This window comes from Podarcis pityusensis (genome assembly GCF_964106645.2).
Source record: "Podarcis pityusensis genome assembly, chromosome: 10".
NCBI classification, from domain to species: domain Eukaryota; kingdom Metazoa; phylum Chordata; class Lepidosauria; order Squamata; family Lacertidae; genus Podarcis; species Podarcis pityusensis.
In genome coordinates this window covers 35,319,994-35,338,942 of record NC_138035.1, presented here as the reverse complement: position 1 = coordinate 35,338,942, position 18,949 = coordinate 35,319,994, and the positions used below count along the sequence as shown (strand labels likewise).

The following is an 18,949-nucleotide window of genomic DNA, read 5'->3' as shown; positions in this document are numbered from 1 at the left end:
GTATGAACAAAACAAGACAGCAGAAGCTGAACAGGAGAAGAATATTTTGTGTACTGTATCAGATTGTGCAGCTGCCTGTAAACAAGTGAATAAGCAAAGCCAAGCTCCTCAGTAAATGCCCCATGTGTAAATAGGCTTGAACTGGAGAAATTCTCATTTCCTATTGGCATTTTAAGACATTTTGTCTGTCATTCGGAGAGCGGTTTCTACAGGACTGTCGTGCGACTCAAAAAGTGACCCATGGAAGTCTCACGCGACCCAGTCCGCTGACCCGCTGAAGAATCAAGACGGTACACAACATGGATTGAGTAGGACATGACAAAGAAGTGGTAATTCCCACCTACAAAATACTTGGGTGGAGGAAGAGGTCCAAGCCTCGCTGCTAGGCTTAAGCATTCAGGTAGGCCAGGAGGCCTCCGGCCTACAGGGTGGTTACAAAGCTGCACACCCCTAGGCAAGTTTACTCAGAAGAAATTCCCACTGAATTCCGTGGTTATTACTCCCAAGGAAGTGGGGTTAGAATTGCAATCTAATTCTGTAGTCTTTTACTGCCTATCTCTCAGATGTGAGACTTGAAAGCGAGATTTCCAAGACAAGAGTCCCAATTTGTCACTTTGGGGGTGGGGATATTGGTTAGACAAATATAAATATAAGTGACAATTATCATCTTTAGTTGTAATTTGACCTCTGTTCAGTCTCTGTTTTCAGCAATATTGTGATGATTTTATTTACGTTTTCAGAAGGTTAAGACTAGTGTTAAAAATGCATCACTGGAGTCATAGGTGCCAGTTCCCTGGGGTCCTGGGTGCCTGAGCACCCACAAAATTCCCCCTGAAGGGGCCGGGCACCCACAAATTTCATTGCCAGTGCCATGCATGCTGCCCAGGCACCCATGGTCGTAGGGCCAAGCTGGTACTCCTGACTGCAGCTGTGAAATCTGAAAGGTCTCTGTTTTCTTTCAGCATCTGCAACTCCACTTTGTAATGGAGCCATACAAAAATTGTCTCATGCAAGTTGAAACGTAGCAATATGGTTTTTAATTGCTATCCCAGAAGACGTATATCCTACCCAGGATTTGCTCCCTCTAGTTTTTATAAAGTTCCAGTACTTCATGTCTGTTTAGATAGTTCAGCAAAGAAAGAACTGTTAATGAGTAATCGTTGTCCAAGACAGCGATGAGCCAATGAAAAGAGGACTAAACCTAAAGTCAGCCTGTTATCGTTGAAGCCTTCTGCAAAAGTGAGAAAAGCAACACAAAAATGTTCTTGCTTTGAAAATCATTAGGATTCTGAGCTGAATGCAGAACTACTGAGGGCACTGTGTCTCTACTGCTAGAGTTCAGGAAGACACCAAGTGTAAGCTACTACTTTTAGTTGTTAATTTTAGTGGATAATGTTTTGGGGATAATACTGTGATAAGTGCATCATTTCTTTGATATGTTACATACAACTGTTTGTGACTCTTCTCTGTTTTTATTGCTTTATTGATTTTCATCGATAGTTTGTTTTTGTTACTATTATTTATTATTTTATTTATATCTTGCCTTTCTTCCAAGTTGGATTCAAGTTGGCTTGGAACATTTGAAAACACTGCTATAAAAGTGTGTAAATTTTGTTGTGTTTTATTGGTACTGAACACAGTTTGGGGATTATTTTCTATTTACAACTGAGCATGAAATTTTATAATTAAATAAATTCATCATATCATTTTTTTTTAACAAGTGCGGGAATTTGTGTGCTTCATAAAGAGCTCAAAAAACAAATAATCAAGAAGCTTAGGCTGCAGTCCTAAGCCCACCTACCAGGGAGTAGGCGCCATTGAATTTAATAGCGCTTCTGACTAAACATTGTTAGGATTGTGCTGTTAATTTCTATAATTTCTATAGTTTCTCATAATAAGCAGTCTCTTCAGAAGTTAGTACTTTGGTGGGATTGAATGTAGCAAGGTGAGGAAAAAGAAATCACTGGTGAGTGAGCATAGCATTTCCTGGAACCTCACTTTTATCATTTCAGCCCATGTCAGTTGTAGCGATCAACTGTTATTTTCCCATTGTCAGAATAAAGCATGTAGAAATATTGATTAAATAAGTATTACAATGGAAATTAAAAGTTTACAAATACCAAACTTTCTGACTGGCTTATCATAATTACTTTTTCAATTACAGTTAAAGATAACAAGCATGTAGGTGCATGCTTCCTATCTCTTTTATAACAGTCAGTAAAATGTACTGATTTACCAAAGTACCATTTTTTCCTAAAAACTATGGTGGAATAATGTATTATTAATATTACTGTGGCATCTAAATTTCCCAGCCAAGAATCTGATGTTACTGACATGTACTATACACTATGCACACCCGATTAAATTCTGTTTCTATTTATTTATTTATAAAAGTATTTTTATACTGTTGTATCATAAAACATCAGGGAAGTATACAATGATAAAACATAAAACACCTTTAAAACAATACAAAATAAGCATTAAGGTGACTGGCTAATTAAGAATTTCAGCAAGCATTACAGTTACTGGCAAAGTTGGATTGAGTTCTCATTGCTATAATCCTTCAATAAAATATAAATTACTAAACATCAGTGACGCCAATGAAAATTATACTTTTAATAGAATTGGGGACTGAATGACTTGGTTGAATTCTAATTATTTTGTCTTTTGTTTTTTCTTTAATAAGAAGCTTTAAGTTTAGGTTTAAATTAATTGCACCCTTTTACTTCCTCTGAATATTCATAATATTTCAGAAGCAGAAATCTCTAGGCCATCACTGATCCCAGCAGCAATCACCCTGGTCTGCTAGCTGGATAGCTCCAGTCCACTTGCACCTTGACATATACAGTAGTTGACATTCAGCAAAAGGACAGGTGTAATTGTGTGTAGAAATAGTCTGAGAGACCCAATCTCTTCTTTACAGCTTTATCCTCTGATTAACATTATTGATACATACAGAGAACTTATCCTCTCTTCAGGGTTTGGGCCAATATATTTTGTTGCCTCAGGTGGAGCAGGTAATGGTGCCCCAAATTGTAGTACATAGTACCCAAGGCCTGGCAAACATCTCAAAAGCCCCCCCCCCCCCCGTGCCAGACAGTAAAAATATAATAATATATTAAATAACAATTTGCAGCCCTTTAACGATGCCCAAAATCAGCTGCCAGAAACCAGCTGCTCATCATAAAATGGTTGTTCCTGTTCTCTTCTGTGAGAACATGCCATGACCTACTCCTTCTGTAGGAAAATAGAATATTTCTCTCCTATTCCAGTGCATAACTCCACAGGGTAGAATCCTAGCGTATTTTCATAGGTGTTGGACAGGAAGCTAGTATGTTGTGCTGGGACATCTAAGGGAATTGTATGATGGTGCTTCTCATAAATTTAATCTGACAGTTTGTTTTCCAGCCATAAGAGGTCCCATTGGTATGTAGTACATGTGACATTCAACAAACACATTTGATGTTTTAAAATAAATTGTTTATTTTATCCATGCATGGATAACCTCAACTGTATTTTAATTAGGGAGCCTGATGTTTCATTAAGAGCACCTCCCCCCTAATCCTAGCGAGTGACTCATTCTACTTTTTCTCCTATCTAGCATAAACAACTCACTGATTACGATTAACAGCTGGAATTCCCAACATGTTGACAATTATCACGATAATTATATTGTGAAACATACAACAGAGCAAGGGAAAATATACAATCCAGATCTGGTTCATGTATTACAGCAACTATTAGGTTAGAATACTGCCCCATAGTATGCTTTCTCTCTCTCTCTCTCTCTCTCTCTCTCTCTCTCTCTCTCTCTCTCTCAAAATTTGGACAGGCCCTTTAGAATGACCGCTGTTGCAAGCAGATGTAGCATTTTGTTTTTCTTTATGTTTTTAAGGTTTCCTTCAACACTCAGCTTAATTTGCTGCAACTCAGCCTATTAAAGCGTCTATGGCATCAGAGATGAACCTAATTGGGCATTCTCACCTACCTTCAGCAGATGGATTTTCTCTTTCCGAAGCTCCTCATTTATTTGGTAAATAAAAAAATATATTACAAGCAATATGCTAATTCAGTCCATAGAATGGAGTAATGCTGACATTTTCTGATAAACTCCTATGAGCTACATGTGATTTCTTTGTTCAAAGTACTCAGTTTTGCTAATCTATTACAATACATTTTTGTGTTATGATTTGTAACACAACTGTGAAAAAATTATAAATGGCATAATGAAATCAGAATATAATGGCAAATCACCCACAGTGCATAATCTGCATGCAAAAGCTCCTAGGTTCATTCCCCAGCATCTCAAGGTAGGGCTAGGAAACACTCCTGTCAAACACCGAAGAGGCTCAGTATGCACAGTTCTGAACTGGATGGTCAGCTATGATATATCTGTTGCTGTTGTTGCCAATAAAGCAAATCTAACAATTGAAAGCAAAAGAGAAAGTCCTATACTCATAAGTACTGTATAAGACTTCCAGAGGGGCAGCTGTTTAATTTGTTGCAGCAACAATGATTACTGTATGTCTTATAGCAGGATGCATTTGACAAGTGGACTGTAGGTGACAAACACTTGTGCCACACTAAATGTGTTAGTCATTAAGGTGCTACAAGATTTCCATTGCATTACTACAGGAGAAAGACAATGATCAAATATGTTTTCATTAAATGCTTTGGATTTTTTCCACCACCTTGATCATAACTTGTGTGTGTTGTTATATTTTTGTGTTCATGTGAAGGTCTTGCAATGCCTCCCTCCCCATCATTATATTTAAGAGCCATATGCAATTTGAGTGTGTTCCGCTACAAACCCTGTGGCAAACCTGGGATTTTAATGAGCAGCTGCTGGATTTTATCAGAATACATATTGCTAAATTTGTGCATTCTTTTGCTGTTTTGTTTTTACTTTCAGAAGCTTTGTTGCTCCCTGGCACAAATATTACAGAAGGCTTTTTAATTTTTAAAGGAGCAACAAAATGTAACAGTACTACTAACTTTATAATGTAAAATTATTTTAGGCTCTTCTCCCACTGCCTCCTAAGACACTTAATGTTTCCTTCACCATCACCACTTCCTGCAGATCCTTTGTACTTCTATTGTGTGTGAAAGTGGCTTTGAAACATTTCTATGAGTAAAGCGCTTTAATGATGATGATGATGATAATGATGATAGTGTAAGACAGCTGCCTCAGATAGAGTACAGTAATCCGCCTGCTTCAAGTAACAAAGCTTGGGTGCCATTAAAAGGCAGGAAACTGAAAGCTCTGTAATTTTATTACTATATTTGTAATGGGGGGGTGTGCCAATTAGAATTTTATACTCCATACATCAGGCTTCCCCAAACTTGGCCCACCACCTGTTTTGGGAATACAATTCCCATAATCCCTGACCACTGGTCCTGTTAGCTAGGGATGATGGGAGTTGTAGTCCCAAAACAGCTGGAGAGCCGAGTTTGGGGAAGCCTGCCATACATATTGGGCTGGCCTGAGCAAGGACATGATAAGCATTGCCTCACCATGGTCACATTCTACGAATGACTGGCTTTACATGTGATACAAACTGAGGCCAATGCTTGTCTGTCTTCTCTGAAATGAAGCAGAATTGTAGGTTTAGCAAGTTTTCTATTTAGCAAGTAATATTACTTCCCACCAGTGTGAACAGTGTGCTGACACTTGGAGAGCCCCTGAAAATCTACAATATTCTTGGCTCTACAGAGAGGGGTGAGAAAGATTGAATCCTTTTGTTCGTTGTGTTGAGAGAGAAAGAAATGCAATTTCTCAAAGGTCAAAAATGATTAAACAAGAAGAAGATCATAAGGCGGGTTAGCTAACTGCTTGTTATCAAGCTGCTTCTGGCAGAAAATTCAACATCTGGCTTTTGCTTTTTTATATAGCAGAGATAATAAACAGGCTCAAAAGTGACAGCAAGATCAAAGGCATAAAAAAAATCAACAATTAAATTTCAGTTAAATGTTGAAAATTAAATGACTTGTTAGAAAAGGGGTAAATTTCCACCAGTTCCAAAGTAGCCAGGACCAGCAGGCTACCTAGACATGATCTCCTAACATGCCAGTGCTCATACTCTGGCTCAACAATCTTTCTGCAGGGGAGAATAGTACCATTCCATATTATTTGACTTGCAATTTGAAATGTGCTTAAAACATTATCTGTCTGAGATACGTATTTCCTTCCTTTCCCCCCATTTTTAGGTCTTTAACATGGCTTACAAACATGTTTGAATGAAACATTATTTCCAGTCTCCACAGGGATGTGCTGTCAGCTGTAGATCTTCCACCCTAGAAAAAAGGGGCAAATTCCTCACCCTATACATGATTTCTTCTTTGATTCTGGGTGTTTTGGAACTGACGATGAGATAAAGAGCAATCCCTATCTGGAAGCAATCCCCCAACATTCCCTCTACACTAAATAAAGGACTAGAACATTAGTTATATGTCCGTTAGTTATTTTTGGCAGAATCCTTACAGGTATGCAGTGTGTGTGTGTGTGTGTGTGTGTGTGTGTGTAGGGGAGGGGAGCTGATGGCATTGCCCTCCTTCCCCCCTGCTGTCAGTGGCAGTGGCAGTATCCCCAGGTAGGGATAAAGAGCTGACAAAGGCTTGCCATTGTGAATTATACAATACCTGACTGCTGTTTCAGTAAAGTAATGCAACATATCAAAAAATTTTAAAAAAATCCAGTAAGTGAATCTGAATGGTTGTACAAATTAATGGGATTATCCACACTCTTTTTGATGTTCTGAGATCAACTTTTCCAGATTTTAACAAATTATGCTGGAAATGTTATATAGCAATTTTCTCAGACTTTTTCAAGCTGGCTCCTCATAATAAAGTTAATCAGTAAACTGTATAACCTCTGGCCTAGTGTTTCCTTGGCTGGTCTTAGAGGAAGTTTTTATTTTCACTTGTGAGTAAAGTATTGGGAAGTTAAGGAAGCGGGAGAGAGCCATACTGGATGAAGGAACTAGATTTGTCTTTTAAATGGTCATATTAACGGCCCCTCAAGGTAGGATACTTTTCCAGCTGACTTGTAGTTTGTGGTTCTAAATACTGTACTAGATAACATCGTTTTGCTATACATAAATCAGTATCTAGAAACTGACCTTTGTTACCTGAAGCACCCAACATTTTAGAAATTCTACAGCATCTGCTTTGCTTAGAAATATATCAGGTTCAATCACTGGCATCTCCAGGTAGGAATGGGGGGCGGGCACTTGTTAGATTTCCTAGAGAGCAGCTGTCAGTCATTGTAGATAAGACTGAGGTGGGTAGACCAAGAGTCTTGACTCCATATAACTAAGTTTCCCTACACTGTTGCTTTCAGGAAGCTGATATCTTTATGTCATGTAACGAAACTAACTCACTTGCACAGCCCATTTTGCTTTAGTTTGTTACGTACTTTCCTCGCCCTGCATTTTATTTCCTCATATGGGTTATTTTGGTTTCTTTTGCTCTGTTCTTTTGATAGACTACCATTAATGATTTTATATATGCTAGCAGTTCTCCGTGTGGTACACTTATAAAGCAAAAGTACAATTAGGTGAAACTAATCTGTGTTAAATTATTATGAATATGCATCCTTGCTTAAGAATGCAAGAAGTCTGTTGTAGGATGAGTTCAGCATTCCTTTAATTAATACCAGGAACTAGCAGCATTTGCTAGCTAGATTTTGGCCTGTGGATCATTTGTAAACCATGCTCTGCCTTTGCCTGCCCCTACCATAGAACCTTTTTTTTTTTTTTGCTTGTGTGTACAGAGGATGTGTAAGTGGAATGTATTTATTTCCTGACAATTTTCCGCTCCATAATTTGTATTTATTTTAAAATATTTATATCCCACTTAGTTATCTAGAAGGACCCCAAGGTGGCTTTCAGAACAATAAAATTAAAGATTAAACTGTATGCATTTTTACTTTGTTTTTACTCTTTTTGTAAGTTGCCCTGAGGATACTGTTACTGGGTGTTTTATAAAGAATTGTATTTATGTGTGTGTATGCACTTCTGTAAGCATAGGTTGGTCTAAGTGATCTGAGGTACCTTCCAGTTCTGGCTGCATTCACATTGCATTTTATTCTGTTGATTTCTGCACTATATTTGAACAAGCCACTATGTACTGGAAATCTAGTGGAAGTGTTCGTTTCCTTGTCAGTTGCTTGCAGAAAAAATCTGTTTACAGTCCCATTAACCCAGAAAATCATGAGAATAAAATGACAAAATTTGTAATGGTATATAGTGGCCTACATATCTTTCCTGCCATTTTCATGGGGGAATCATGGAGGAACAGAAGCATGCATGAGCGGAAAGTGTGGGGAAGATACAACATTGCCCAGTGAACTTAGTTGTTGTATCACAGCATGCCTGCTGTTGTGAATGAAATTTAATGAAACATGCCAGTATATCAGTCAGAAAGCCACAGTTCCATAACACAACCAGTACTGCAGTGTGAAAGGAATATCATAAAACAATGTGGAAACACTTGCATTATAATAAAGAAAACTGATGCAATATAACCCACATTCTGGTTATGGGGTATGAAAACCGAAGAAAAACCTAACAGAATTGCTTAGAAGAATAAAGTGATGATTAAACCAAAAGGGTTGCCTGAATACCAATAGTGATATTCGATATGCATGGGTGCTAAAATATCTATTAACAGAACAGATTAAAATGCCCAATATCATTCCAGAATTTCAGACGAATAGAGTGTCACAAATGTTTAGGACTGAAATGTAACATTACACTTCTAAAGGTAATTAACTATAATCTTCTGATCTCTTATTTCTTGGGTGATTCCATCTCTGCTCATGTATTAACTGCAGACTAAGCAACCATAGAATTTTATTTTAACTGCCTTTGAGGTTTTGAGTCTTAGGACCAAGACACATGACAATCCTTCTGAAAAATGTATATTGATTTTGAACTGCTTGTGAATAAGTGGTTCAAAAAATTATTTGCATGCCAACCCACATTTGATCAACTCAGATCAGCAGATTTCATAAACGTTAGTTTATGTGAAAGTACTGAAAGTATAATATTTTTGTTTATATGTCAGAATGGTGTAGCTTTGGCTCCTAGTGAGTCTACACTGGTCGGTTATAACGTTAAAAATTCATTATAAAAATGTGACACCAGAGAGCGCTGCAGAGCAGCGATCTGTTGACAATAGGAAATTGTACTGAGAACTATCTAATGTCTTTAATAGGCTTTAATAATGTTTTTACAGATCAGTGTAGATCCAGCCTATCTTAAGAATCAGGTGGATAAGTCAAAGTCTTAACAGAACAGAAACCTTTATTATAGCTTACAGCTTGGCTAATTGAGAGACATCCAGGAAGTACAGGAAATGGATTGCTTAAAGATACACTCAGACACCATACGTTTAAAGCACATTCCTCTGCAAAGAATAATGGGAATTGTAGTTTCCTCCTACATAACGACACCCTTAACAGGCTACAGTTCCCAGGATTCCTTTGGGGGAGGGATGTGCTTTAAATGTGTGGTGTGTACACAGCCATGGACCCATTCATGGAAGCTGTTTATCTCATTCACATTGACTGAAATTAAATACAGTGGTACCTCAGGTTAAGTACTTAATTCGTTCCAGAGGTCCGTACTTAACCTGAAACTGTTCTTAACCTGAAGCACCACTTTAGCTAATGGGGCCTCCCGCTGCCACCGCGCCGCCAGAGCACGATTTCTGTTCTCATCCTGAAGCAAAGTTCTTAACCTGAAGCACTATTTCTGGGTTAGCGGAGTCTGTAACCTGAAGCGTCTGTAACCTGAGGTACTACTGTACAGGTTGAGGAGGAAGCAGCAAAAGAATAAAAATAAATTATAATGAACATAATGCGATTTATGGGTTTCTTTTAGGGAATAGAGCTTTTGAAGTAAGTTCCTTATAAAAGAAAATGTTCTTTTGTGTTGTTTTCTAGGTTTACTTCCCGAGGCAATGACTTCCCCAGTGCAAGATTCCGATGTGTCACCCTATTCACAGTACAACGCTGTTCACTTTTCTCCAGTGCAGCCTCCCATTTCTTCGCCACCTTATTACTCCAGCTTTGGCTTCTATCCCCAACAGCCTGAAGAATGGTATTCACCTGTAATGTATGAGTTCAGAAAACTACCCTCTGATAACTTTCCCCTAAAGGAGCCAGACCTCGAGGGAATGCCTGTAGCCAAGAAGACTCGAATGGGTCCTTCAGGGGGGAGAACGAAAGGAGAGGAGTTGTGCGTGGTCTGTGGTGACAAGGCCTCTGGGTACCATTATAATGCCCTGACTTGTGAAGGATGCAAAGGTGGGATGAAAAAAATTATAACAAGTAGAACAATATAGGTTATTTTTGTGTGACCATGTAATTGGCCAGAAGTAGTTTTATTAAATAGGAAGTTCTGTTTGCTTTTATTGATCAGAAGAAGAGTTTGTGAATGAAGGCAGGGACTATGTGGTGGAGCCGTTTGTTATTTAGCAAAGGATTAGCAAGTGAGGCAAGGACTGACTGCACATTGAAGTGAATGCACCCCATGGCAAGTTAGGCTGGCTGAAAGCTTCCCTTTCCTCAGTGCAGACATTTTGATCTTGTAATCACTTGGATTTCTAATGCATTCCCTTGCCAATGTTGGTGGAGTTCCTTCCCTGGAATGGCCGCCCCAATAATGTCAGTGAAGTGAGTGGACTGGCCTGCCCATTCCTTTGTTCACAGAGATCTATGTGTGCGCAGAGCATCACTGCTTGAGGTAGCTCTTAGTAATCTATTACAAATGGAATTGCATGTGACGCAGTATTCCTAACTGAGAGACAAATATGCCCGTGGTTCCTAGGAGATTTAGGGGAGCCTTGCTTAATAAATCAGATGATAAAGTATAGTGGTTAGCAGGACTTTTTTCAGTGGGATATCTTATAAACTTCTAGTGGGATACCATTACATATCTGAAATAAATTGGTGTATAAATGCTAATTGCACCTGCACCACCAAATGTTTTCAGTAAGACAGATATTCTATGGGCTTTGTATTTTATTTCTCACCTCAATAGAATGTAAGATACCTCTTTATCCAATCAACTCTTAATAAAATCAACCTGTTTGCTGCTAATAATAATGTCTGCAGGTACCATTTTTGCATTGATGATGAATTTTTGATAAAACATGGATTTTAAAAATCTGTTTAAGATAAAAAAGCAGATTATGATTTATTTTAAAAGTAGTAAAATGTTTTCAACAGGCACTGAAGAACTCAGCTTTAAATCTAACCTTTCCCTTCCTTAATCTCCGTATGGAAATGTACTAAACTCTAGGGAATTATGAAACAGCAACTATGTGGCTCTGAGTGAAAGCACCACATAATTTGCATTTCAAAAGTGGTCAGTGTCAGTCAAATATATTTCAATGGAGACTGTAGACAAGACATTTTAGATGCAACGTCAAATGGACAGTGAAGTGCAAGGTTTTTGTTTTGTTTCTTTTTAAATAAAAGAAGCAGTTTTATTATTCTGCAATAAAAATGGTGGCTGGTTACTGAGAGGCATGTCTAAGCTGGGAATTAGATATTATAGATATATCTATATTAGATATATCTAATATATTAGATATATTAGATAAATATACCACTTTAGAGGTGGTATATTTCTGTTTTACAAAGGAGTGATATCCAGTGCTGTATGAGTGGACTTCTTATGCAACAGGACTTCCCCTTGTTCCCCCACCCAACTGCTCTGGAAAGTCCCCCAACCATTGGTTTGTGTGTGTGAAAAGGATGGAGAGGAAACTGATATCCTTTTGTGCACACAGAAGACAATGCACTTCCAATAGTAGGATGCTGGGGCCAAGTGACTTCATCCTGCCCTGCTTTTACGAAGCACCAAATTGCCTACTTGGGAGAAAGAGCACTGAACTTACTGATCCCTTTTATAAACACATTCCAGATTTCTAGGCTTTTGCATATATTTCTGTTGCACACATCATGATCCAGGCCTCCAGGTACTTGGATAATGGGAATATAAGATCAGCTACATCTCTTTATCATAAGGGACAGAAATAAATATCCATTAAAGCAGAACATATGTTCTACTGGGTTAAAAGGTATTTGCGTTACTGAAGAGTTGATCCTAATAAACTCATTCTTTTAAAACAGAAACTAGTTTCATATTGAGATCTTATTTTGCACGTATCGTTCTTTCTCTAGGCTTCTTCAGAAGAAGTATCACCAAAAATGCTATATACAAGTGCAAAAATGGAGGGAACTGTGAGATGGACATGTATATGAGGAGAAAGTGTCAGAAGTGCCGTCTTCAGAAGTGCAAGGAAGTAGGAATGCTGGCGGAGTGTATGTATAAATATATTTGCATTGCATAATCAATGTCCATTGATTCAATTGTGTCTCCTCTGAGTGTGAGTAAGCTTGGGCCTCGCCCTGTGTAGTTTGCATTCCCATTTTGTAGGAGCTGCAGAAAGGGTAGTAAAACCCAAGATAGTCTTCAGGTTATGGTTGCATAGAGTTGAAGGTGCTCTCTCAGGGACCTCAAAGAGTGCAATAAAAACAATTAGGCAAACTGGGAAAGCAAAATCTATGTGATTTATTTAGTGAAGTGAACAATTCCAGTCAGTCTTTTCTAAAAATGGGACAGTTGAACATAAGCCCAAGTCAGATCATTGGCCCATTTAACTCAGCACTGCTGACCCTGGATGACAGCAGTTCTCCAGGATTTCAGACTTCCCTACCTGCAGACGCCAGGTACTCTACTGGTGAGCTACAGTCTCTCTTCAAAGGGGACTGCATATATGAGAAGTAAAACTGAGTAATATGGTAGCAATATCTAAATAATATAGAAAACAGTGACAGAAGCCAGCATTTATTGAGGAGCATATCACAGAAGCTTCCTTAAGTGAGCATAGCACATCATGAGGCCTGAAAAGGGACATAGGTTCTGACAGCTGCACTTAAGGAAAATGGATAATATAATGGGAAATAGCAGGATTGGCTGAAATACTTTGAACTGTAGTCAACTTCTTGGCATCCGTCTGTCTCAGGGGACAATGGAGGAGTGTGCCTTTAGGGGTGAAGTCAAACTGTTGGAAGGTTGCAGCACCTGCTGTGGCTGTAGAGACTGATACGAGAGAGACATGTTTTGTTGCAGTAAACTGCTTTTGGAGCAAAAGGGGCACCCTGGTCTTTATTTTCCTAAGGACTGTTTTTGGGACTTACATCTACACCACCACCATCATATATTACTTATACCCAGCCCATCTGGCTGGGTTTCCCCAGCCACTCTGGGCGTCTTCCAACAGGAGATTAAAAATACATTAAAACATCAGTCATTAAAAAACTTCCCTAAACAGGGCTGCCTTCAGATGTCTTCTAAACGTCAGATAGTTGTTTATTCCTTTGACATCTGATGAGAGGGCATTCCACAGGGTGGGAGCCACTACCGAGAAGGCCGTCTGCTTAGTTCCCTGTAACTTTGCTTCTTGAAGTGAGGGAACCGCCAGAAGGCTCTCGACGCTGGACCTCAGTGTTGGTTAAGGACTGGCTAATTTGATAATCTCACTGGAAGCCTCTAGTAAAGGGATCCTCAGGTCTCAGTAAATATTTCTTCAAAACTCAACAATGCACAAGAGACTGTTTTTCTGATCAGTTCCTATTTGCACTCCCTGAGCCTTTCCTACATTGATTGTGCCCCGTTCAACATGCTAACATGTTATTGAATGCCAAGATTGGACACCTAGCCTCCCAGCTGTTCTCAACAGAAGTGGTGTTCAAAGAGTCTCTTTGTGAGTGAGCATGGTGGTGGCTGATGTAGGTGGGTTTTTTCCTGATTGGGTGGGGCGTGGCTGCACCATGTTGCGCCCCTGGCTTTTTCTTTTCTTCTAGATGCGGCAGTCATTTTGTATTCTGCCACATTCCTACAGCAGCCATTCTGTGATGGCTGCCCATTGCACTTTCTGAAAATTCTGAATGTGCCTATTGGTCCAAAAATGTTGGCAGCCCCTGCTCTAATAAATGCTTTGGCCTTTGTTAAGTTTCTGCAATATAGAAATGCTGACATTTAAGCATTTTCATGATCTAAATAGGTGCCACCCCCCAAGTGCTGTTTGCTCCTTGGTGGAGTAGATGGGATGAGGAGGAGGAGTATGGAGACAAGTTGTCCTCTAACTGTAACTCAACAAAGGAGAAAGAAGTTGGATGTGCAGTTGCAGATCTCCCACGTAATATGTAGTTTGGTCCTTTAGACCCTCCATACAGTGGTATCTTGGTTTAAGTACTTAATTCGTTCCGGAGGTCTGTACTTAACCTGAAACTGTTCTTAACCTGAAGCACCACTTTAGCTAATAGGGCCTCCTGCTGCTGCCACGCCGCCGGAGCACGATTTCTGTTCTCATCCTGAAGCAAAGTTCTTAACCTGAAGCACTATTCTTGGGTTAGTGGAGTCTGTAACCTGAAGCGTATGTAACCTGAAGCGTATGTAACCCGAGGTATCACTGTATTAGTTTAACTGTGGCATGAGAGCTATAGCTATACTTCACTTAAAACTTCTCAATGTTGCCTTTTGTAAAAATCCAAGGATGGGATTAAGGCTGCATTTTGTGTTCCCTATTGATAGCTCCAATCATCTTGGCACAACTGTTGTGTCAAACCAATTTGGGTTCCTACAGGAAATTAATCTACTCTGAGTTTTTAATATACTTCTATCCTCCAATCTGATCATGAGATGCTATATTAACTGTTAGGCTTTGTGGAAAACAACAGCCTCTGTCAGCGTTTGGAATTCATGCAAGAATTATAATATAATTAATCTTCCATTCTGCAAATTTAACAAACCACAGAGATCTTGAGAGATGCCCTATTTCCACCCAATGCACAAAACACACAAACAAAAGTGCTGCCAATGTGATAGGAACACTTAGTGAATCTGTAAGTGTTGCATAAAAATAAAACCCCGCAGTGCTGAATCCAGAACCAGCTTTATCTGTTTTAGAGAGATGGAGCTGGGAGGGAGGACTACCATATTGTCCTGATGACTAATAATAGAATAAACTGGGGAAAATGGGCCATTGTAAACAATACGGACCAAGGATACTGGAAATGGAAACTTTTAAAGCAGCTGATCGTTTTCTCAGATTGTCTTGTGTGAAACAAAGACCAACAATAGGTGCTGCCACCTGAATCATCCTCTGCAATGGAAACCTGTACTTCGTTACGATGAGGCTCATATAACTCATAACTTAAACATAAGCATCTTCTTGTGAAGTACAGCAATGAGGACATTTTGCAAACTGCTTGCCTAACAACCCTGAAATAAGGAGTGGTAGTAGATATATATTTAATTCAAGGTCTGCCAGAGTGTTTAATCTTTAAATTCCTATTTGTCAATTGACTTCAAGTGAAATGTTTTATTTGAAATTAACATCACCTTGGACTTTGCTTCATTGACTCAGTGCTGCAGTTATCCCTGTGCAATTTTGCTATATTGCAAAAAGTGAGAGAGATGAAGTAATCTTAGCAATGTTTATGGTTTTACTTGTGTGCTCCTGATTAGTCATGTATCACAGACAACTCAATGTATAATAATGTCATTCTATGTATGTAAAATACAGTTTTTCATCCAAAGCTGTATACCTAATTCAAAGAAGCAGAATTTGAAAACGATCTTCTCTCAAATCCACTTTGCACACTACAGAAGGAATGGGGACCCTACATCTCTCCATATATTGTTGGACTCCAACTCCCATCTGGAGAGCTGCAGTTTCTCTATCCTTGCATTACAGAAAATACCTCACCTATGGAGGCTAGGAAGGTGGCTCTGGGAGAGACTCCCCTCGCTCCTGTAGCCCAATTATGGCTCTGGTTTTGAAGTGAGATCCTCTTGACAACTTTATTGCTATCCTTTAGGCACTACACAAAATCTGTTGGACTTTTGGTGGGTAAAATGGGTTTATTTCTTAGGTGTTTTCTTAACTGCTATTGTTGTTGTTGTTGTTGTTATTTACATATGATTTTTGTTCACTGTTTTATATATTTCATAAAACAGCCATAAATGGCACCTATATGGTAGCATACACATTTTAATATAACAAATAAGAGTTTGTTCACCATGCGTTACTGTGTGTCACTATAGTATATGGAAGGAGGAAGATGCACATCAAACAAACAAACCCGCATAAACACAATGTGTTGAGGTTCCAGTGTTCGGGTTAGGCATGTGTTTTGAGATAGAACTTGCTTCTAAAACATTCCAATGTTTTATCTAAACCATTCCAAAGGCATGTGATAGACATATAGGAACAGCTTGGACCGGTTAAAGATGGTGAAAAACTCCACACATCATACAGCCAGTAGTGAAACGATGAAACTCAATGTCAAATCTAGTGCTTGCGTCATTATCATAAATACTATTTTGCTCCTTCAAGATATTTTAATCCTTTAAATTTCCTCTTCTTTCAGTGATAGAGGAAGCTTGCTTTCTATGGTGCATAACTTTATAATATACAGGATATTAAAAGCATTCACCACTGAATTAGGTATTTTCATTGATATCTTCCTTAACAATATCTAGTCACTGAAAGAGGCTATTTTCCTGTTCTCTAGCCTCAAAAGTAGGGAACTAAGGTGACCCTGTTTTTTTTAAAAAACTACTTTAATTTAAATTGTTATGATGATTCTGCCTTTGGATTAATACTTGCCTGCTTCTGTGTAGTGGTAGGATGTCATCTGAAGTTAAGGTAGATCTTATTAACACAATGTAGCAAAAGATGCAATATTCCATATTAAGGAAATCATAGCCTTTCATACCATTTATTATTTCTGAACAGTAAAAAACATATTGCCATATATTAACTGTGTCTGTGGATGTTCCCTTGTCCAGTCTGTGGGGATATCCAACCTTGACTCACATGATCATCTGGGTATATAATGCATGGATGACTTACTGTTGTGCTAGTAAAAAGATACTTTTCATGCAGCTTCACTACAGTAGTGAGTTGTGTCCAATGTTTTTTTCATGGAAGGCTCTTTCATCCAAAAGAATCTTCCATGAATGGAAAGGGAGCAGGGAGGGAGTTTCTGGGCATCATCACTTGCTCTGCAACCTCCTTAGCCGATCAAAAGACTGTGGAGACCTTCTGTGGCAATTTGAGAGGCTGTGTGTTTTATTCTTTGAATCTGAATGCCAATATTTTTAAGTAAGTAGAGCAGATACGGAGTGATTATTTCAGCTGAAACAATTACCAACCAGAAGAAAGGTTGGTAAACAGTGTTAGTTCCATACATGAAATGCAGATTATCTCCTTCTACTCCTACCAAATTTTTGTGTTCTATTAATACAAAAGAGAGAGAGAGAATTAAACACCACACACACACACACACACACACACATACATATACCATTATTCATAAACAATCAGAGTAGTTTACAACAATTGTACATAAAAACAATACAATAAAAACTGTATTAAAAAGTTAAAATTAGAAATCAGCTAACTATTATGAAAATATGTATTCTTAATTTCCTGCAAAGCCAGATGGAATGGGAAAGTTTTCAGAAGGCTTTTAAAAGTTGAAGCAGAAGACGCCTGCTAATTTGTAGAGTATGAACATGGGCCAGTTACACTAAAAGCTTGATTTCATGTTGTTTTCAAATGAGCCTCGCCAATTTGGGGAACAACTAAGAACAACTAAGAACACTTCTGCAAATGATCTCAGTGATTGAGCTGGAATCTAAGAGTTCAGGCAGTCTCTGAGGTACCTTCGCAAATGTAGAACTTAAACCATAGTCCCCCTTTCTGATCCATAGTCTCCTTTTTTAATCCAATCAAAAATGGTCCCCTGCAGATATTGCTCCTCATCCTCATATTTAATCTGTACCTAGGAGTGTTGAAAGACAGTTCACTATACATACACAGTTTAATGCTTTAATTTATTTAGGCAATTTTATATACTACCCTTTTAAAAAACCTCATAAAATAAAAAACTAAAATACAATCAACGTAAGAACAAAAGAACAAAACACTGATTGAAACAGTAGACTGAGATACAAAGGGCAGGGAGAATAAAAATGGGTTTGCATGTCATCAAAAGGCTAGTTACAGGTGTCACCAGATAGGCCTCTCTGGAAAGGCATCCCACAAGCTAGAACAATCAAAAGTACCATTTGCCTGATCATCTCCTGCCTCACTTCTAATAGCAGGGAAGAAACGCATGTAGCTTCCAGGCAGATTGATAGGCATTCCTTTCAGTACTTGGAATCTAAGCTGTTTAGGGCTTTAAAAGGTCAGCATTTGCAGCTTGAATGGGTCTCAGAATTAAACTGACAGCAAATGAAGTTGTTTTAATACCACCGAGGTATGTTCCCAGCAAGCTGTTTCACTTAAAAGCCTTGCATATGTCTTTTGTACTAGCTGTGATGTCTTAACTGTCTTGAAGGGCAGTCCCGTGAACAACACGTCTCAGTAGTCTAAGAGGTGACCAGAGCATGGATAGCTAGACTATCACTATCTAGGAGAGGTTGTGCATAGTTGTAATGCAAGCCTGAGCTAGTAAAATGAATGAATGCTCAAAGAATATATTAAACACATATGGACCAATGTTTATGTGTAATGTGGCTCATACACATGCTGAAATGTCTGATGTATATATTATTTATGCACAACGTTTCAGGTTTGTTAACAGAAATACAGTGCAAGTCGAAACGGCTTAGGAAGAATATATCACAGCCTGTAGATCAGACAACTGGTGAAGATGCTGAGGGACCTGACCTGAAGCAAATGTCATCTACAACCAAACTCTACAAGGTAATAAAATTATTGTGACATATTGTTGTGTAGTTGGCTACAACTAATAAGCATAGAAGATTGCATGAGAATAATTACCTATTAGTAACTTCCTGATTTTTTTATAGATCAGTCACTGAGTTTGTTAATTATTCATGCAGATAGTTAAATATGC

At 38.5% G+C, this 18,949-nt stretch overlaps 1 protein-coding gene across 9 annotated transcripts in view; it reads left to right on the top strand.

Annotated features, from left to right (window-relative positions):
- NR1H4 (nuclear receptor subfamily 1 group H member 4) overlaps positions 1-18,949 on the top strand; it is a 33,029-nt gene that overhangs the window by 154 nt on the left and 13,926 nt on the right. For 2 of the 9 annotated variants that reach the window (XM_081024231.1, XM_081024224.1), the window contains exons 1-6: positions 7-400; positions 963-1,355; positions 3,896-4,033; positions 9,947-10,309; positions 12,194-12,334; positions 18,662-18,795. In XM_081024231.1, the coding sequence (XP_080880357.1) occupies positions 3,949-4,033; positions 9,947-10,309; positions 12,194-12,334; positions 18,662-18,795 (723 nt within the window). In that variant the 5' untranslated portion in view covers positions 7-400; positions 963-1,355; positions 3,896-3,948. Of the gene's footprint in view, positions 1-6; positions 401-962; positions 1,356-3,601; positions 3,745-3,895; positions 4,034-6,207; positions 6,484-6,926; positions 7,022-8,265; positions 8,320-9,946; positions 10,310-12,193; positions 12,335-18,661; positions 18,796-18,949 lie in introns of those variants that run through there. The other 7 variants (XM_081024226.1, XM_081024227.1, XM_081024225.1 and 4 more) reach the window with 7 other exon arrangements.